This window comes from Carassius auratus, unplaced genomic scaffold (genome assembly GCF_003368295.1).
Source record: "Carassius auratus strain Wakin unplaced genomic scaffold, ASM336829v1 scaf_tig00215399, whole genome shotgun sequence".
NCBI classification, from domain to species: Eukaryota; Metazoa; Chordata; class Actinopteri; order Cypriniformes; family Cyprinidae; genus Carassius; species Carassius auratus.
Genome location: NW_020528066.1, coordinates 478,097 through 500,966, shown reverse-complemented (window position 1 = coordinate 500,966; position 22,870 = coordinate 478,097). Strand labels below are relative to the sequence as shown.

The window sequence follows — 22,870 nt, the reverse complement described above, 5'->3', positions numbered from 1 at the left end:
TAATGAATCATTTTGTATTCAAGTAAAAAATGATTGTACTGTTAAGTTACACCAACATTGGTCATTTCTCAGACATTTGTTGGGCTTTAAAACACTCATATAAGTAAGAGTCAGGTTTTTTTTTTTTTTTTTTTTTTTTTTTTTTTTATATTCCTACAGTATGTATGGGGACTTTTTATTGCTCTTTTCATTCAAGATGTTTTTGACCAGAACTGCTGGTGTTTTGTATCACTGTGTGCTCTCTCTCTGGCGCAGTAATACACAGATGTGTCCTCAGTCTGCATATTCTGTCCTCGCAGAGTCACTGTGTTGCTGGAAATATCTCTTGCAATTTGAAATCTACTTTTCAGTTTATCATTGTAATTTGTGTTACCATCACTATCTATCTCTCCAACCCATTCCAGAGCTTTTCCTGCAGGCTGCCGTATCCAGTGAGTCCAGTAGCTTCTGTCAGACACTGTATATCCAGAGAGTTTACATGACAGTGGCAAAACCTGACCAGGACTTAAAACCATAGAATCAGTCTGGGACAGTTCAACACAGTGGACACCTGAGGGGGAAAATATGGTCAATATTATGTATAACCTTGAGTGTTTTAAATATGAAGTATCTCTAAAGAAGCATTAAAGACTTACGAGAAACAGCTGCCAGCAGCAACAACAACCAGAGAGATGAAGAGAGCATGGTTTGAGACGAGTGAGAACAAGCTGCTTCTCTTCATCTTAAAACTCAAATAAAGAGGAGGAGGAGAAATATTTGCATACATTACAGCATTTTGTGTATGAACAGTGCAACAACTGTATCTACTGTTATCAGACCAGAGAGTTTCAGGTACACCATGCTGTTTGAATTGTCTCTAGTGATCTCTATTCGTCCCTCTACACTTTTAGCATACACTGTTTTACTGGCGTCATACCAGATAACCCCCATCCAGATGAATGTTTGTCCTGCTGACTGTCTGATCCAGTGCATGCCGTACCGTCCAAAATCAAATCCAGATCCTTTACACGAGAGATTCAGAGTTTCTCCAGGCTCTTTGGTGACAGGACTTGATGGGATGGACTCCAGGCACTGATCACCTAAATCAATTGAAAGGTATAATGACCTGTGGTGTATGAAAAGCCATACTCAAGGAAAAGTACAGATATCTTACCAAAAATTGACTTCGGTGGAAGTTGAAGTAACTGTTTAAAATATTACTGAATTAGTCCATCTTCATCTGGTTCAAACATAACATTGTGAAGTGATGAGAATACTCTTTGTATACAAAGAAATAAAAAAATAATTACTTTATTAAACAATTCCCCTCCTCTGTGTCTCTCCAAATCATCATAGCACCATTTTGACAAATCTGACGAGTATGCAGGCGGTTTACACTCTTCTGTGTCAGGCGCACCACAAGGATACGTTTTTTACGTGTATTTACACTTTGGTTTGAAAGAAAACAGCGCAACTACACAGCACGGCTGATAGAGAAGATCGTACACCACCTGACACATGTGGAATCACATTACAGGCTTCATTTGTCTCTAACTTTTTCATGACAACAGATAACCCTGTATTAAAACCACTCAGATTTTCTTTGAAGTCAAAGTTTCAGAGCAAATCTGCTTACAGAGTTTGCTCGGATCTGTTTCAACAGAAACTAGTTTTGTAGGCTGCATGTTACTTTTTCCAGCCATTTCAAAATACCATATATCAAACTGTATATACTGAGAAGAAAATGTATATAGTTTCCTTTTTATTGAAGCCCCTGATAAATGCTAGCAGCAATCAATTTGAGGTATTAAGGCTATAGCTTATCAAACTATAGCTTAACTTCTGCGTCTGAAACTGCAAAGTATTCCTGACAACACTTGTCCACTATACATTACCAATTTAGCTCATTCGAGGTTGTTCCCGATGCATCCCAGATCAATCAATACTTTCCCTTAACCCATATCTCTATCTGTATATGCACATATAGATTATCTAGGTATTTATTTTAAAACTCTAATTTTGGATACTCTGTTCCCTAACCACTGACCTGACCTATTTTCTTAGCTCGGGGCGCGCCCCTGTCTGCACAGACGGGCGGTCAAGAATTGGAAGAGGGAGGTACGACTAGAATCCCCGTCTAGCGTCTTACATTCTTCTCGGAATTCCTAAATCCCTACTTGGCTACCCCTGGCCGTAAATGCACTCGCCTCGGCTATCAAATGCTATCCCCAGCACAGCCCATTACGGCCTCTTGTGCTTTTTGGCGCTCAGTGCTTATACCCAGCACAGCCCTTTAAGGGTTCACGTGCTTGTTAAGAATGCGTTTTTGTCATCCCCTGGACTGTGCACACCTAAGAACAAATTTTTACGTCTCTTTTTTTACGTAGCTGGTGTCTACCCCCTCACGTCTGAGTGAGTCTATCGTTCTTCCCTCTCTTGACCCCGTCCTTTACAGACAGTCCCTAACCAATAATATTAAATATAAAATATTTCCTACTTTGGTTTTGATGATTGATCAGGGATGTCACCAAAGAACGATTGCCCTCATCCTCCACCATAAAACTGTTAGGGGAATTTACAGTTATAACTCAAGGACCAGGTGTTGTCACACTGAAGACCAGGAGTCAGAGATGAGTTCAATTAATAATAATAATTTTACTTGAAGAAAATATTTGCAGTTTCATAAGCAGAAGTCAGCTTTAATACTCTACGGAGTTCGTAGGCCGACCCTGTACAATACAAAATCAACCACAGTTATACTCCAGACAGAAGAGTGGTCAGCAGCAATCTGATTGGTTCCAAAACCTAGATAAACTTAGACAATCTTCACATATGGGCATAAACATCTTCAGCATATCTCCAATGATTGTAGACGGCGTCAGCACGGGTGAAGAAGACACCTCATCTCAGGTCCAGATATCAGCAATGTCAGCAGAAACTATTCTTCTGTACAGAACATAGGTGCTGACACACACACATACACACAAAGCCCATATCTACAATTCAAGGTTCTCTAGCACTGGCAAGTCTCTTATCACTACGGTTGGATACACACACATAATAGGCCGACATTAATCTTGAGGAATAGAAATACAGGATAGAACAGGATTCTTTATATCTAGTGTACATTTCTAAATGTAACAGTTCTACATTTATTTTTGTCCCTCGCAGCACACGTAGAGGAAGGGCCTCCCCTGACCCTTTTAGCTGACCTTGTGACCATAGGAGAAGGAATACACTCACATTTGCTCCTGTCTGTTACTTCTAAACACTTCTAAAAGGGAAAATATATATCTGTGTAAGCAGCATGCATCTATCTATACGTATATAGATGGCTTTTTACTTATTTAGTTAAATCATACAACAATCTTGGGGTTTAAATACTGATCAAACACTTGACTAATAATCACACAATATTAATGAGATAATATATATATATATTGAAGAAAGGATATGATCAGCGGCATCCACTCAATCCTCTCCTTCATTTTGGAAAGAGACAGTAGTTTGATTTATGGTCATTTTGGGGTGAATTATATCTTTAATATGAAATGAACTGCTTTGAATGTATATAGACATCATTTGTACTCATTAGGACTCAATCAGTAACACAACTGCTGATATGTTGCCCCCCCCCCAAACCCCCCACCCCCCGGTTTTTGTAAGGGTAGCTGTTTGAAAACAAGCAAAGTGAATCTGCTGCACAGTAATACACTGCAGTGTCTTCAGTCTTTAACTGACCCATGTGTAGATAGATATTAGAGCTGTCTGTGGATGCTGTGAATCTGCCCTGAACTGACTGAGCTGAGCCTATGTCAGAGTCTGTATAATAGTGTAAGATCCATTCCAGTCCTTTTCCAGGTGCCTGACGGGTCCAGTGCATGCGAGTGCTACTAACAGTAAACCCACTGCAGGCACAGGTCAGTTTGTAGGAAGCACCTGGAGACACAACTACAACTACACTCACAACCTGTGAGTAAACACCTAAACAGAGAGACAAAAAAATCTTTACATATCACAGTACATAACACAAGAAAGCTGCCTAAACTCTTTAAAAAATAAACAAAACACTCACTGTGTATGGCTGCCAACAACACAAAGAGCTTTAGGGAAAACGTTGTCTCTCCTCTTCAGATAAATCTCTCAATTACTAGCTTTAAATAGAAAATATGGCAGTTGAGTTTGCATTGATATATTTGTATGAAGACACACAGAGTGGGTGTGTTCAAAATCTAGTAAGGTTTTTTTTTTTTTTTTTTTTTTTTTTTTTTTTTTTATTACATGCCATTTAGTGGATGAATTTTATTAAAAAAAAAGTATTTACAAAGGTTAAACATCACCTGACTCATTCAGTGTTTGAAATGCATTTATTTATTTATTTTATTTTATTTTGCAATACTGTGGTTATTGTGTGAAAATAAGTACTTTATAATATGAAACTGTTTATTGAAGAAAAAAAAAATGTTTCGTTTTGTGCAGGTCTTGTGGCAGTTTGTTGCACAGTGCATCATTGTTGAAATTCTTTCCTGTTAAAATAACTGTGTTGCTGGAGGATTCAGAAGAGACACTGATCTTATTTTTCAGAGAATCAGTGACGCGATTGTTGCTGTAACTATATAAATACCAAGTCCATTCTATCAGTTTTCCACTTGAATATCTGATCCAGTTTGTGTAGCCTCCACCTGAGGCGGAATTTCCAGTGATCTTACAGAAGATGGTAAATGTTTTACTAACATGACAGGAGGCTGATCCACAATGAATTTTCTAGAAATGTTTATTGTTGGGCTGAAAATACTCTGTGTACAGCTGCCAAAATCAGTGGCAGTGAAATACAGTACATGATGCTGGTTGTATTTTCACTCTGCTATGACTCTGTAAAACAAAACAAAAACAAAAAAACTTTTATTGTATATGTGTGTTTGCTTCTGGTTACATGAGAGAACGGTGGAGATTTGCATTGACAAACATCTATCTGACTGTAGTCCTTATGATAATTATTAACAATAATGGTAATTAATTAAATTACCAATTTTACAATCTTGATTTATATAAAAATGTCTTGAAGTTATTCACATTTAGTGAAAATATCTTCTATTAAGTTAATCCAAAGAAAAATAGATATTTGCTAAAACATTTATTGAATATTACATTTGAACAATTGTTATGGATAAAAAAAAAAAATTATTAAACCAATGAAGGCGAGGTTTTGTCATGCAAAGTCATGTCATGTCAGAAAAAGTTACTTTTTAAAGACTCATGAAAATAGGTAATTACAAGACAGTATGTAGTGTAAGCCATATATTTATGTATTTTATAAACTGTATCTGTTGCATGTATTTGATCAGTGATTGAATAATACACTGTAAAGAGTGAAAAGATGTGAAACTTCAATTCTTGTACAATTTAATCTTTATTTTATTTGATATCAGGATTAATTGATTTCTACAGAAAATGGACAACATAAGCCTATAAGCACATAAAATTAGATGAAAATGAGACATGTCAATTTTCTTTATGACTTTATGACTATATTCAATCAGCTGCTCATCAGTAGAGATTTAAATACCTTAAATGCCTGTGTCAAATAAGAGAGAAATCAAAAACACGTCGTGTTGGGGTCTTGGGGATTCTTCAGGACAAGGATCAGAAACCAATGCTTTAGTTCAAAACAACAGCAGCAGTTTCTCAGAGCTCAGCGTTATCATTCTGCCAGAAAGACTGAAAAGGCAGGTGAACGTTTACATGGTATTAATTCTATAAAGGATTAACAGATGGTAACGAGCAATGTTTCATGTTGTATGGAAAAGTTCTTTGGCATAGGCCCTGAGCTTAGTCTGAATCCTGTGGATGCAGATTTGGCTGAACCTGCCTGAAGATGAAGGCAGGGACGGAGCCCACCCTCTGATGGATGGACAGGGACTAACCTGGTGGTGATGGGGAGGATGGAGGGACACGTCAGCATCATCAACTCTGGACGTAAAAGAAAAAGATCAGTACTTATAAACTCAAGTGTCAAGCAGTGACTTCTCTATCTTCTCTGTTTATAATTATCAATGTATGACATTCATTACAATCTTTCTGGTAGATCTTACTTTAAATCTGTCATTTTTAGTTGTCTATGATATTGGTGTTGGTTAATATTTTTATTTTATGTTCTGTTAGCTGATAGTAGGTTTATGGATGTTTGTTGGAAGAGTGCTGCTGGAATGATCTATATTGCACATGTATTGTAAAGGGTTACATCAATCTTTCCACAAAATTTTTAAGGAATGAGAAATGGAATACAGAGTTGTTTGTCTGTAGCTGTATTCATCACTGTGTCTCTCTTGCACAATAATATGCAGCAGTGTCTTCATTCTTCATATTATTCATCTGCAGATACATCCGTTTCTTGCTGTTGTCTCTGGAGATGGTGAAGCGTCCCTGAACAGACTGAGAGTAGTATATATAACTACTACCATCACTATAGATGTATACCAGCCACTCCAGACCTCCTCCTGCAGTCTGTCTGATCCAAGATAAGCTCGGGTCACTATAAATCCAGAGAATGTACAGATGAGTCTGTGAGATCCTCCAGGTTTAATGTCCACCACTGACCACTGTTTTGGGTTGAACTGTGATGAGATGATTCAATATTTCTACATGTTTCAATGTTGATGTTGAAGATTGAGAGATGGGCAGGTTTTTTTTGATTACAATCTGAAATGTTTTTGATAACGTGCGTCATAAACATTGTCTAGTTTCTCCAAAGCACGTTAAATTTATGTACTAGACAGAAGCCTTTTGTGTTACTGTTTTTTTATATATTTTTTTTTTTTTGGGGGGGGGGGTTAAAATAATAAACTGCAATCCACTCGAGTACTTTTCCTTCAGCTTTTCTTATCCATCAAATATCTGCAGCTCCAACATCAATCCCAGAGAAGGTACAGGTCAGTTTATGATTGTTCCCTGGTTTGCAGACGACTGACTAAAATAAAGTCATACTGTTTTCTACAGCAGTCAGTCAGTAATAAAGTATCTTGTATGTAAACAATAGTTATCATTTTTTTTTCACCTTTATTTATTTATTTATTTTAAAAAGGTTATTTTATTACTGTCACTTTATTTTATGTATTTATATATTTATTTTATTTATATTTATGTTCATGTTGACAGTAAAACAGAAAATTGCTTGTGTCTCACATGTTAATAATGTGGTTATTGATAAACTGGTACATTTTTATAATTTTATCATAATTATGAATTAGTTCTGAATGACTAAGTTGTTTTGAATAAAAGCATCTGCTGAATGTAAATGTAGAATTGCTATTGTGATGTGATGCATGAATAGTTTTTGTCAGGTCCTGCAGTCTTTTGAGTAACTGTGAGTCTCTAGCACAGTAATAAACAGCTGTGTCTTCAGTCTTCAGGCTTTTCACCTCTAAATGCAGCATGTTTTTGCTGGTGTCTTTGGTGATGGAGAACTGTCCCTGTAGAGACTGAGCATAATACACAGTTGAGCCAGTGTCTATAAATCCAATCCACTCCAGAGCTTTCCCTGGTTTCTGACGGATCCAGTGCATCCAGTAGCTGCTCATTGAGAATCCAGAAACAGTGCAGGACAGAGTCACTGATTCTCCAGGCTTTTTCACCACAGAATCTGAGGAGGTTAAAGACTGACCACTAACAGCTGAAAAACATAAAACAAATCATGTTAGATGATTTAGAAGAGTGGGATGTCCTCAACAATTCGGAAAACATTAAGAGTTTCTCACATGAAATGATCAAAAGCAAAACCAAATGCAGTAACACTTCCATCATCACCCCGAAACTGTGAACTGTAAAATATTTATCACTGCAGCTGGACACAAACACTGACTGAGACTTTTGTTTTATAGCACAAGTCTGAGTAATTTTGACCCTCCCTCCTACATCATAACATTTGCATATACTCTGAAAAACATTTAACTCTGGCAACACTGGAACTGAGATGTTTATATATATATATATATATATATATATATATATATATATATATATATAAATTGAATTATGACTGATGTAACACATAATTCACATTTGTTTCGTTTTTTAGGGCAGTGCAGATGTTTTCCAACATTTTATTGTACAATATGTTTACAGTAACACATTTCAAATGGCACTAACTGATCAAATCAACTTAAATGTCTGTTTCACATGTTTACCCAGTTATTACTAATTCTTGCATATAGTGAAGAAATCAGGCTGTAACTGTCGTTGGTGTGGTTGCAGTAAATGTTAGATGTTTTTATGATTGGTGTTTTTGGTAGTTGTTACAGTAAGTCTGTTTGCAGTGGTTTTGGAGGACTGGTGCTGGGTTGGACATTTTAAGGCCTAGGTAAAGATCCTTTAGGAGGCTGGAGTGGGACAGAGAGGACAGGGGAGCTTAAGATAATTTGAACATATATATCAACATTTAGATTTTTCCATACAGTGAAAGTAATGTTATTTAGGTTAAAACCAAATCTTCTATTCCAGGAGCAATTTATATGATTTTAGCAATGGGAGGATAAGATAATAAAGGAATAAAGGAAGCTATTCAAATTTGAAAGCAGAAGGCTAAAATGTTCACATTTTTATTGCAATCAAGATTACATTTGCAGTGTTATAATGTTCATGTGGATTCAGGTATCAAGCTAATTGAAATCTTCTCACTTTCACATTACTGTCAGTTCTTGTAGAGCTGCTTCATCAGATGGAGTCAGTGTGTCTGTCGAGCACAGTAATAAACAGCAGTGTCCTCTTCTCTCAGACTCTTGGCTTCAAGATACTGTGTACTTTGAGACACGTCCTCACTCAACGTGAAGTGATTTTTCATTGTATCTGCATAATAAACACTACCAGTGTTAACTCTCCCAATCCACTCCAGAGCTTTCCCTGGTTTCTGTCGTATCCAGTGCATGTAGTAGCTTGTCATTGAAAAACCAGATATTTTACAGGAGATCTTCACTGTTTCTCCAGGTCTCTTTATCTGAGCAGATGACTGATCCAACCGGATTTCATCACCACTGATACCTGTGGAATAAAAATAAATAAATTACATTGATGTAGAGCATCCATTAGTGTATTGAATGCTCTGGGCTAGAAAAAAAAAAAAGGGAAAATGTCAAACTTACCTTGAGTTAAAATCACTACAATAATGAACAGACAAATGCTTTTCGAACTCATTGTTTAAAAACCTGGACTGCTTTGTAACTATACGGGTGTATGGAAATGATCATTTAATGTTTGCCAATTGTTGAGCTGAGTTGTGTTTATATACAGGTGAAGTGGAGAGTGAATTTGCATATGCCACATTTTTGAGCTGTATATAAAGTGCTGAAGTAAGATGTGGGTGGAAATATGAGGAGGTGTTACTGAAATACTTCAAGAATTACACATGAACTCCTTGAACTTAACCACATATACTTTAAACTAATTTGATCTTAATTTCTTAGCTCTGTTTTTGATAAAAAAAAAAAAAATTGTGATATAATTTTTGTATCTACAATTTAATTATTTTACATACAAAAGGTATATAATACATCTCTCAACAATTTACATTTTCAGACAAAGTCATGATTTCACTGTAAGTTTGGGAGTCCCTCTTGTGGAAGCAGTGAATAATTGCTTTAATGTACTATTCAACATTTATTAATGTATTAATACTATTACATTCTTCAAGTAAATGTTAAAATTATTTTTTCAAAAGTGATTGCGTTGCTTTTCAGGTTCTCAAATTACAATTATGGAATGTCAGCTTGTGTGTATGGAAACAATGTCTGATTTATTTATTCATTTATTTCAATTCTGCAAATGGACTGTTTTAAAAACCAGGTGTTGTGTGTTTTCAATCCGTGAGACGCCATTAGCAACTGTCCATGTGAACAACATGCTCTGAGATCCCATCTGTTTCTGTGACTATATAAATATTTTTAACTACAGTCAGTTAGAAATAGATTTTCCTGAGATTAGAAATGACCAAAGAAAAAAAAGATAAACAATTACTAGTAGTTCTTTGTAAAATTGTAAGGCAGGATAGACCAGAGACTCAGTATTTTTCTAAGGGACCCGTGTTTACACTTCGATCCTACATTCTGTAATTTCAAATAGAAAAATTCAGCTAAGATTATTAATAATCACCTTGCTGTTGTATTAAACATTCTTAACAAAAGTAAATAATGAGAGCTTCACCAAAAACATCAAACAATTTGTCCATACTTTATGACTTGTGCCTCCATGCAAATTCTCCTGAAGGCATTTGATAGAGTTGTACAAGAAAAATCTAATTATTTAGATGTTTAATTAAATTTATTCACTGAGGTTTTGTATTGTGAGCTCACTGAGCTGTTTATATGGTTGTTTTCGGATTTTGTGCAGTGCTGTAGCTGTATTCATCACTGGGTCTCTCTTGCACAATAATATACAGCAGTGTCTTCATTCTTCATATTATTCATCTGCAGATACATCTGTTTCTTGCTGTTGTCTCTGGAGATGGTGAAGCGTCCCTGAACAGACTGAGAGTAGTGTATATAACTACTACCATCACGATAGATGTATGCCAGCCACTCCAGACCTCCTCCTGCAGTCTGTCTGATCCAAGCTAAGCTCGGGTCACTATAAATCCAGAGAATGTACAGATGAGTCTGTGAGATCCTCCAGGTTTAATGACCACTGACTCAGACTCAATCAGTGTTTGACACCAACAGACTGAAAAACAAACAGTTCAACATTAACATTTACAACAGTGCACAGGAATAAGTCTGATTATCAACAGGTTTCAAGACAATCTTACATTCTGTGAAAGCAAACAAGAAGATAAAACCCAGTTTAGACACAATATCCATTGTCATGTTATGAAAAGAGCAAGTTGATGCATCAAAGTCACAAACAAGTTTTGTGTCTGGAGATGAATAGCTTGGAGACTTTTTAGGAAGACAAATAGAAGTAGGTTTGCATAGGGTGCCCTCTAAAGGTACATTTGCATTTCTGTGCCCTTATTAACCTTTGTAACCATGTCTGCCTTTATATGTATTGTTTGTTACTTATTCACTAGGCTATGATAGATGATTACCAATTATTTGCATATGTTTTTATTTAATCCTAATCCAGTTTTCTCAAATCATACAAAACATTTAAAAAATTGTTCCTCCAATATATAGTACATACACTGTTTCACACACAAAGGTAATCAGAGTTTAATTTATTCTCAGTTGGAGCAACAAGTTTGAACTGTGATGTGATGACTGACTATTTCTACATGTATTAACGCCGATCATATGTACCCGGAGTCGCAATGCGGGTTCCAAGCAAAATGGTCAACAATTGACATGGTGTTCACCCTTAGGCAGCTACAGGAGAAGTGCCGTGAGCAGAGACGTCCCCTGTTCCTTGCCTTTATAGATCTGACCAAGGCGTTCGACATGGTCAGTCGGATTGGCCTTTTCACTCACCTACACAGGATTGGATGACCCCCCCAGGCTCTTGAAGCTGATCATATCATTTCATGAGAACACGGTGGGCACAGTCCAGTATGGCGAGTCATCCTCAGACCCCTTCCCAATCAGGTGTGGTTTGAAGCAGGGATGTGTACTCTTTGGCGTGTTCTTCTCCCTGCTCCTGCGCTATGCCTTCTGCAACTCTGAAGACGGGATCTTCCTCCATACTAGGAGTGATGGAACCTCTTCAACCTCGCCCGGCTCAGAGCAAAGACTAAGGTCCGCAGGGTACTCATACGGGAGATGTTGTTTGCAGATGCTGCAGCTCTTGCCGCACACACTGAGGGTGCCCTCCAGCGACTTATCATTTGCTTTTCAGATGCATGCACAGAGTTTGGCCTTGCCATCAGCCTCAGGAAAACCAACATACTGGTTCAACATCACTCCTGCAATCACTATCGGCGACCACACGCTGGAGGTAGTGGACAATTTCACCTACCTTGGCTCCACCATCTGCAGCAAGCTATCCCTGGATACCGAGCTCAATATAAGGATAGGCAAAGCAGCTACCGCCATGCTTTGCCTATCCTTATAGCAAACCATCTGATTTTACATCAGTACAAAGAAAGTCAGTCCAAAAATAAAAATAAAACCCAGAGCATGACCTTATTTTGCTTATCTTGTAACAATAGTTGTCATTATTGTCACTTTTATAAAAAAAAAAATATATATATATATATATATATATATATATATATATACTTTTTTTAGAAATCAACTCAGAATAAAGCCTATTCATTATTTCTTAATGATTAGTTATTCTTGTTTCCAGATTAGTTAGTAATCTAGTTAGTAATAGTAGCTCATTTGTTCTGCACTTTTTCCAGCATATTTACTTGTTAACTATGGACCATTATTTTAAAATAAAAATGTTGAATAACATCTGAAAACAAGTAATATTTTATATTTTGGGGGATGTTTGCAGTAGAATTACTATTGTGTTGTGATGCATGAATAGTTTTTGTAATAAAAAAAGTAATAAACAGCTGTGTCTTCAGTCTTCAGGCTTTTCACCTCTAAATGCAGCATGTTTTTGCTGGTGTCTTTGGTGATGGAGAACTGTCCCTGTAGAGACTGAGCATAATACACAGTTGAGCCAGTGTCTATATATCCAATCCACTCCAGTGCTTTCCCTGGTTTCTAACGGATCCAGTGCATCCAGTAGCTGCTCATTGAGAATCCAGACACAGTGCAGGACAGAGTCACTGATTCTCCAGGCTTTTTCACCACAGAATCTGAGGAGGTCAAAGACTGACCACTAACAGCTGAAAAAAATGCCAAAAATCATATTAGATGATTTAGAAGAGTGGGATGTCCTCAACAATTCAGAAAACATTAAGAGTTTCTCACATGAAATGATCAAAAGTAAAACCAAATGCAGTAACACTTTCATCATCACCCCGTAACTGTGAACTGTAAAATATTTATCTTCACTGCAGCTTGACACAAACACTGACTGAGACTTTTGTTTAATAGCAAAAGTCTTTTAAAAATTTGAGTAATTTTAACCCTCCCTCCTACATCATTACATTTGCATATACTCTGAAAAACATTTAACTCTGGCAACATCTATCTATACCCTCACCAGTCAGCACTTACACTGCAGTACACACTACAACGTGTTCAACACCTGTTATAGATTATGTGTAAATGCATAAATAAATCATTTACAAAGCTTTCTGCATCCCCTAATCTAAAGTGTAAAACTATTCATCACTTGTAAATATGTTACATATCATTTGTAGACCTTTCTTTCCTGTTACAAATTATTTGTATATGTAAACAATTAATTTATTATAACACTTTCTGCATCCTCTAATCTAAAGTGTAAACTTTTCATCACTTCTTAATGTGTTGCACATCATTCATAGACCTTTCTTACATGTTACAAATGATTTGCATATGTAAACAAGTAATTTATAACACTTTCTGCATTCCCTAATCTACAGTGAAAACTATTTAACTTGTAAATGTGTTAAATGTCATTTGCAGATCTTCCAGTTACATTATCCATCTCATTGCATCACTTTACCCAAGCTTGAACTTTAATTTCTTTAATTCATTTTTGAACTTTAATTATTATATATTTTTTCATGAATAAATTAACACTCTTCCACCATTTAATCAGCACTTAATTGTTTATTTTTATTTAATTTTAGTTTCACATGGGACAGCTGCTCACAATAACATGAAAATGCACCATCAATTATTTGTGCATTTTATTCCAAGTCTTCAGAAGTTGTACGATACCACTGTGAGAAAAATATTTGTTTTCCGTAATATAATTATTGTACATTAATAACAGTGCATAGCTGCATCTCATCCGTTAAAGGGGTTCTGTTATGGTCTTCTACAAAGTCTTTGGGGGTGTACTTGAACAGGTGCTAATACTAGTAATTTTTCACATATTTTACATTATTACCAAACTTCTCTTCCAGTCTGGCATTAAACTATTCCTTTGACACAAGATTGGTTAGCAGGGCCAGTCTGTGCTGTGATTGGCTGCACTCGGAGCGTGGTCAGGAAAAGTCACGCTCCTTATTCCTTAGCTGCCTGTTGTGAGCTTCAGTGTAAATATTGTGTCAAAATCAAATCAATTTGAGCTCGATTTAAAGCCGGATGATAGTAACCGCTCTTGGCTCATCTGTCTTGGGAAGACAAGCGTGTCTCTGACATAGTGATAACACGCGATGCCTTCTCTAGTGCAGCTCAACCAGTTATCCCATTCATCGATCTTTGTGATATCACAAATCCCGGAAAATATGAGTTGTATTCCGAACGAGTTGTTCGTTGTATTTTTTGAAAAGTATTATGTATTTGAACTTTGTAACCTTACAACTCTTTTTTATGCTCAACATTACACACTAACTAGAGTTGAAAAGTGAAAAAGCATAATAGCACCCCTTTAAAACTTTCAATATTGGCACTTAAACACAACGACACAGGTTTGCGGCAGTGACGTTAAACCTCTGTCCTTATTGGCAGTCACTTGTGATTAATGACCATCATAGATTGTGTGCGATGTGCTAAATTGTGTTGAGTGAGATGCAGCACTTTGGAGGATGGACATGCAGATCTGGAGAATGTTTGCAGCAATTAAACACTTTAATTTCATTCTGTAACTCACACAAAGTTGTTTTGCTGGCAATGTAGCTCACACATCATTTCATCTGTTCTTTATACTGCTTTTGTAATGTTTTAAAAATATATTTGTGACTAACGTACATTTATCTGCCTGTTACACTTTGTATATTGTCAAAATTGTTATGCTTAAGATTATAGGGTGGAATAGGGAGCTTAAAATCATAGTTTTTATACAAAAGTGTGTTAACTAAGATAACTTTCATTGTCAATATATACATATTGCATTTACAATTTTGTGAAGTGGCTATAAAGTTGTTTATAAGGAGTGATTAAGGGGCTCAATGACATTATGTAATATTAAAATATATTTGCATAATAATATTTATAATTTAAAAAAAAACTCATATAAGGGATTTGAATAGATTTGTATATCCTGTTACTGAGAGGTATACCACAACATTTGAATATGGCAAATGCATGGTAAATTTACAAACTGCAGTTTGTACATAATTTATAAAGATCTGCAAATGATATGTAACCCATTTACAAGTGATAAATAGTTTAGATTTTAGATAAGGGGATGCAGACAGTGTTATAAATGATTCATGCATTTACACAGCATCTATAACAGGAGTTGAACACTTAGTAGTGTGTACTGCAGTGTATAGTATGTGCTGACTGGTGAGGGTATAGACAGCTGTCTTCTATGACACACAACATTACTAAATTGTTAAATTATGACATATGAATCATTTAAGGGGGGGGGGGGTGAAATGCTCATTTTCACTCAATCTCCTGTTAATCTTGAGTACCTATAGAGTAGTAACGTATCCTTCATATCTCCAAAAAGTCTTTAGTTTTATTATATTTATAAGAGAAAAATAGTCTGTGCCGATTTTTTTCGGAAAAACACAAGTGGCTGGAGGCGTGACGTGTGGGCGGAGCTAAAGAATCACGAGCGCGAGTAGGCTTTTGCGTTGAGAGCGTTTGGAAGTTGTGACATTACCGTGAGGAAAAAACCATCATCCAAAACAACCCATGGCTTACAGTCAGATTAAGTTGTATATTTATGATCCAGAATCAGATCCCGAGGCTGAAATTGAACAAGAGCAGCGTTGGGATTGCATCATCCTTAAGAAATAAACGATATGCAAATCCGGCGTCAAACTGGGCCTTGTTTGTAAAACAAGCATCTTCGAAATGCAGGGAACAAACAAAAACACTCGCACAACTCCGTCGATGCTCTGTAAAAATAAACTCCATCCACTGGTCCCTTAATGTTTTTTTTTTTTTTTTTTTGTAATCTGTGCAGGGTTGTATTGCCCTCGCAACCAAAAACACACTTCTTTTGTGACATTTCGCTCTCTTGCTCTGGTCAGTGAACGTCTCTGCTCTGTTCTACGGGCACGCGTGCACTCTTCCAGGAGAAGTGACCTTAGGACCCATATAAGGAAATTCCGAAACTTGTGACAAACCGGAAGGAGTATTTTTGGAACAAAAGGTCAATGTACACAATTACACTCCGATTGAGCAGGTCTCTGAAGATGTCGTTGACAAACGCTTGAAAAACTGAAGGACTGTTGGAAAGCCGAACGGCATGACCCGATATTGATAATGGCCGGTGGTTGTAGAAAACGCTGTCTTCCACTCATCACCCTCCCGAATACGAATAAGGTTGTAAGCATTTCGTAGGTCGAACTTTGTGAAATATTGGGCCGTGCGGAGCATTTCAAGAGCAGCTGGGACCAGAGGCAGAGGATAGCGGTATTTGATAGTTATCTCATTGAGACCCGGATAGTCTATGCATGGTTGGAGACCCCCATCCTTCTTCTTGACAAAAAAGAAACCGGCAGAAGCAGGAGATGTTGAGGGGGTAATGAAGCCTTTGGCAAGCTGTTCTTCTATATACGAATTCATGGCCTCGGTCTCTGGCTGAGATAGGGGTATACACGACCGCGTGGCGGCATGGTTCCCGGCAGGAGCCCAGTAGCACAGTCGACAGCACGATGGGGAGGTAAGTGTGAAGCTTCACGCTCACTGAATGCTTGGGCAAGGTCATGGTAAACAGTGGGGATTTCCTGTAGATTAACATCCACGGAGGGGCTGGCACTCAATTTAGGAACCTGAACAGCGGGCATGCATTTATTCAGACACAAGAAGACAACTGGGTAATCCTCCTCTCCGACCAGGAAATTTGCGGGGTTGTGTTTCTCCAGCCAAGGAAACCCCAGAATCATAGGATGAAGTGGCGAATGAATAGTGTAAAACTGGATGGTCTCCCTATGTTGCGAACCGATGCTGAGGGTGAGAGGTGGTGTGATGTACTGGCGCTCCCCTGTCCCCAGGGGGCGACCGTCCAAAGCTGTCACTGTCACAGAGGGTTCACAAGAGCGGAGAGAAATTTGATGAGTTTTTGCAAAGGTTGGGTCAATAAAATTTCCAGCAGCTCCCGAGTCTATAAAAGCCCTCGATTTTACAACCTGCCCATACATAATTAACGAAATATCCACAATGAGAGCTTGAAAAGAGAGTGAACGTGAACTCACCGTAGCGGGGTTCCGAGAAGTGGGTTTCACCGGGCAGGAAGCCCTGAAATGACCAGCCTGACCGCAGTACATGCATAAATGATTGGGCCTTCTCCTCTCACGTTCCGCCTCGGAGAGCTGGATGCTCAAACACTTCCTGGAATAGGGTGACAAAAGCATCATAAGTAATAGACGTGAGCTGACCTCCTGACCACAGTGTCGTTGCCCACTCCAGCGATTTTCCCGTAAGCAGGGTGCAGATGAGAAAGATGCGACCCTCATCTGTGCGATGTTCTGGAGCCTGCTGGCTTAGATAGAGCTCGCACTGCAACAAAAATCCCTTGCAAGTGGAGGGTGAACCGTCATACTTTTCTGGTAGGGATAATCTTGGATTATTTGAGATTGTACTCATGACTTGCAGCAGAGGAACAGGTGTGGTGGGAGCTGGTGCCTGACTAGCAGCTGCAATCTGTGGGGTTAGTGCCTGAACAAACCTGACGAGTTCCTCTGTGAGCGAGGTTAGTTTAACCAGCTGCCGCTGATGTGAAGCGAGCACCGCAGCCTGGGATGAAACCTCATTGGCGAGGTGATGAAACTCTGCTGGATCTTGAGTTGGTGAAGTTTTCTGTGATGAAACGGCGGAGTCAGTTAGATCCATCTGCAGCAGTTTATTAATACAGGTGAATAAACAGAGAACAGCTGACATAAACTCAGGCTGGCAATGAAAGGGAACTCAAGCAGACGTTCGTAGAGAACTCAGATAGTCTAATCAATCGGGTTTCAAAGTCGAGAGATAATACGGAGAATAACAATACAGACCAGGGGTAAATCAAAACTTCACAAAATAACAAAGGGGAGAGCAGTCCATATAAACGGGAGAACACAAGTTGCAGGTGAAAATACTAAAAGGTAATCAAGATAATTAAGCAGGGTTAGACGGGGATGATTGGGGAGAGGGACACTGGGAAATGCAGTCCTAATATTCAGGAGAGAGGGATCTGATGCCGTAGCAGGGCGTAGCAGACCGTTCCATGACAATTGTTGTGTTACTTTTGACCCACCTGTGTGTTACTTTCTCCCAATCCACTCCAGAGCTTTCCCTGGTTTCTGTCGTATCCAGTGCATGTAGTAGCTTGTCATTGTAAAACCAGATATTTTACAGGAGATCTTCACTGTTTCTCCAGGTCTCTTTATCTCAGCAGACGACTGATCCAACCGGATTTCATCACCACTGATACCTGTGGAATAAAAATAAATAAATTACATTTATGTAGAGCATCCATTAGTGTATTGAATGCTATTGGCTAGAAAAAAGGAAAATGTCAAACTTACCTTGAGTGAAAATCACTACAATAATGAACAGATAAATGCTTTTTGAACTAATTGTTTAAAAACCTTGACTGCCTTGTAACTATACTGTGTATTTAAATGATCATTTTATGTTTGCCAATTGTTGAGCTGAATTGTGTTTATATAAAGGTGAAGTGGAGAGTGAATTTGCATATGCCTGCATTTTTGAGCTGTATATGAAGTGCTGAAGTAAGATGTGGGTGGAAATAAGAGGAGGTGTTACTGAAATACTTCAAGAATTACACATGAACTCCAAATTAACCACATTTACTTTAAATTAATCTTAATTTCTTGGCTCTGTTCTTTATATAAATTTTGTCTCTAGAATTTGCTTCTTATATATATATTTTTTGTCTCTGCAATTTACATTTCAGAAAAAAAAGTTTGCTAGGTTTTCACTGTAAGTTAGGGACTCCCACTTGTGGAAGCATCGAATCATTGCTGCAATGTACTATTCAATATTTTTTATTGTTAACATTTCAGGGTTTTTTTTTTTTTTTTTTTTGCAAGTGATTGTGTTGCTTTTCAGGCTGTCAAATTACAAATGTGGAATGAAACGTTTTAATATTTAATTAATTCACTCACTGAGGATATAAATATAGTGAACTGTTTATATGGTTGTTTTCGGATTTTGTACAGAACTGTAGCTGTATTCATCACTGTGTCTCTCTTGCACAATAATATACAGCAGTGTCTTCATTCTTCATATTATTCATCTGCAGATACATCTGTTTCTTGCTGTTGTCTCTGGAGATGGTGAAGCGTCCCTGAACAGACTGAGAGTAGTATATACTACTACCAGATGAGATGTATGCCAGCCACTCCAGACCTCCTCCTGCAGTCTGTCTGATCCAAGATAAGTGTGGGTCACTACTAAATCCAGAGAATGTACAGATGAGTCTGTGAGATCCTCCAGGTTTAATGACCACTGACTCAGACTCAGTCAGTGTTTGACACCAACAGACTGAAAAACAAACAGTTCAACATTAACATTTACAACAGTGCACACAAATAAGTCTGATCATCAACAGGTTTTCAAGACAATCTTACATTCTGTGAGAGCAAACATGAAGATAAAACCCAGTTTAGACACAATATCCATTGTCATGTTATGAAAAGAGCAGGCTAAAGTATCAACGTCACAAACAACGGAGTGGAGGCTTTTTAAAGAGGACGAGGAGAAGTAAGTTTGCATAGGGTGCCCCCTAAAGGTACATTTACATTTTCTGTGACCTTATTGACCTTCATAACTATGTCTGCCTTTAAATGTCTTGTATGTTTATATGTAGTAGTTCAGAGACATAGTAGTGTCTCACATTGGCTGTAATGAGGTGATGATGTGCTTGACAAAGAATATAATTAAACTAACAGTCTTTAATAACACTCTTTAAAAGACACAGGAAAACGCAAAAGATAAATAAATATAAACACAACCATGTAGAATGAAAATGCTTCTTTACTACTATAATCATTGATTCTGCACTGATTAGACTGAAAATCTGCTAGAAAGATTATCATTCAAAAATCTTGATGTGCTGAATATATAACTGATTATAAATGTTCACATAGATTGGATTGCTGTAGAGCTCAAATTAATTCTAGAATAGAATTGAAAATTTTCAGAATTCAACATTAATCTATCTATATATATGTGTGTGTATGAATAAATGCACACACACACACTGTATAAATGTTTTCTTGATTTATTCAAGTGTACATCAATTTCTAAAACCCTGAGTATTAATTATAAAAAGTGAAGTGTGCTGAAACATTTTCTAGGACCCTCAGAGATCACATAGTTTTTGTGTCTTTTGTGTCTTTTGTCTTACTGTGAATCTCTAGCACAGTAATAAACAGCTGTGTCTTCAGTCTTCAGGCTTTACACCTCTGGTGTCTAGAGACTGAGCATAATATGCACTCCCTTCCGGGAGTACGACCAGAAGAAGCTAATTGTATGTATCCAGCTCGAGCACTGGACACATACATCCACAGAGTTGCCCTGTGGAGAAAGATGTAACCATGGTTCCTCGATGGAATGAGATGCTGCGTCTCGATGACATACTCCCGGCACCCCTTCCAGTGTTTGCTTCTGATGCCAGCGGGGCGGCATGTGCTTTTATAGCTTCCTGGTCATTTACATCAGCCCGCCACTGATGTCACGCCCTTCCATTGGACGGATTGTACATGGTATTCAGAGTCGCTCACGTAAAATTTCAATGCAGTGTCTCGTTCCCTCGAGCAACCATGGTTATATACGTCACCTGAGATGTTATACTTTAATGTTACTTAATCTATGTTTACTTTTGTTCAGGTACATACAGTTTTTTTCTTAAATTAACCAACAATCTCTCACCAATTAACAACAATAATATTATGGTCAATAAAATAAAATGCATTAGAATTATAATCATTATGACAACGTGTATGAAAAAATGGCTCAAAACTCTCAAAGTACTTATTTTTTACTTATTGCCATTGTGATAATTCAGAAAACTATGTAGCCACTGTCTTGTCTTTTTTCTTCTTCTTTTTTTTTATAGCCAAAAAAGTTGTCATATTATGAGTAGTGTTTAATTTACTTGTTTAATTTACTTCTTATGTACTGCTTATTGTTACACCATTTACCATTTGATGACACTGATTGTTGATGTAATGAAGCCCAAGAGCCACCATCAGGCCTATTATGTGAGCAGTTCAAGATCAAACATATGCAAATACATTTTTTTTTAATAATTCTGCATATATATATAATTTTACTATAACAATAAATGCCCCCTTTTTTCCAGGTCCCCACTTTTGTCCTGTTAAGTTGTCCATGGTTTGTTATTTAATACTGACCCAATGTGGCCAAGTGGGGCCTAAGGTTGGTTAAAAAAATCAATGTTGATGGACATTCACCGGCATTGTTCAGTCATTTTAAGACATAGGGCCCTATCTTGCACCCAGCGCAATTGACTTTGTACACCGACGCATGTGTCATTCCTATTTTGCACCTGCGCAAAGCGCGCTTTTCCCTCCACAGCAGCACGTCGCTAAACTAGTGATTGAACTTGCGCTCCCTGGGCGGTTCAGCGCAAAAAAGGAGGCGTGTTCCGGCGCAAACAATCCCTGGTGCTATTTTACTGTTCCATTAAACAACTGCGCCACTGACCAGAAAAAACCTAGTCTAAAGTCAGTGGCGCGTTGCGCGTTGTTCATTATGCTATTTTAAGGGCGCATGCTTGACCATAATGTATAGCGTGCACAACGCGCATACACTTTGCTCATGTAATCTACACAGATGCAACAGTTATTTTTGCAAATCATAAATTGTTACACTAAAAAATATTAACACATGAGATGACGGAAATCATTGTGGTGTGCCACGAAGATGTGAAAAAATAGGCATAAATCTAGCTTACAAATTATTCAGGCTAATTGTAGTAATTAAGAATCAGACCTGTTTGAGGTCATATATGTATATAAGGACATCTGACAAATTGGTTTGTCCGTCAAGAACCAGGAAAAAAAATCGATGAAACAATTGTGGCTATTTCCTCCCACGCCAGTTTAACCGACGCTATTTTGGGTGGGTTTCTCCCATCGCCATACAACACAACTTCTCTGTCTTTCACTGCTCTTACAAGAACATCAGTCTCCTCGGCTGTGAACCGCTCCTGGCGTGCGCCTGGTAAATACGCCATAATAATAGCAATCCATAATGGAACTTGCGCACCTGCTTTTAAAGGGAATGTTGGATGACGCTCTGATTGGTTTATTTCACGTTACGCCCAAACCACACCTATGAATAATGAAGCTACTTCAGACCAACCCATTTTAGATTTGGAGCCATTTATCCCGCCGGGAAAATAGCAACAGCGCCGAGACCCGCCCACAAACTTACTTGCGCTTTGCGCTTTGACACTTGCGTTTCAGATCGTTAAAATAGGGCCCATATAGTTTCTAGCTCAGCAGGTAAGTGTTTGTTTGATTATTTGTTCTCAATTATTATTATTAGTAGTAGCAGCAGTAGTAGTAGTAGTAGTAGCAGTAATAGTTTATGGTATTTTTTCTTTCCCTGATGAATGTCATTAACTGGTATCTGTGTTGTTAGTTATTATGTGATGAAAGGAGTAATCTATACAATCTGGCTGCCCAACTGCATTCTTCCATCTTAGAAACATTGCCAAGCTACGAAACATGTTATCTGTTTCTGATGCAGAAAAGCTAGTTCATGCATTCATGACCTCTAGACTGGACTATTGTAATGCACTTCTAGGTGGTTGTCCTGCTTCGTCAATAAACAAGCTACAGGTAGTCCAAAATGCAGCAGCTAGAGTCCTTACGAGGTCAAGAAAATATGATCATATTACCCCAATTTTATAGTCTCTGCACTGGCTACCTATTAAGTTCTGTATCAATTACAAATTATTATTACTTACCTATAAGGGCCTAAAT

At 37.7% G+C, this 22,870-nt stretch overlaps 3 gene segments (V, D, J or C); all 3 read right to left on the bottom strand.

Moving 5' to 3' along the window:
• Window positions 1-7,157: 7,157 nt before the first annotated feature.
• Window positions 7,158-7,801, bottom strand: LOC113094483 (Ig heavy chain V region 914-like). The segment is given in 2 exon segments: window positions 7,158-7,648; window positions 7,734-7,801. Coding segments are annotated over 2 exon segments (537 nt in total).
• Window positions 7,802-8,518: 717 nt separating this feature from the next.
• LOC113094503 (immunoglobulin heavy variable 1-46-like) lies at window positions 8,519-9,209 on the bottom strand. The segment is given in 2 exon segments: window positions 8,519-9,012; window positions 9,114-9,209. Coding segments are annotated over 2 exon segments (366 nt in total).
• A 9,853-nt stretch (window positions 9,210-19,062) lies between these two features.
• Window positions 19,063-19,558, bottom strand: LOC113094516 (Ig heavy chain V region 914-like). The segment is given in 2 exon segments: window positions 19,063-19,397; window positions 19,484-19,558. Coding segments are annotated over 2 exon segments (366 nt in total).
• Window positions 19,559-22,870: the final 3,312 nt, after the last annotated feature.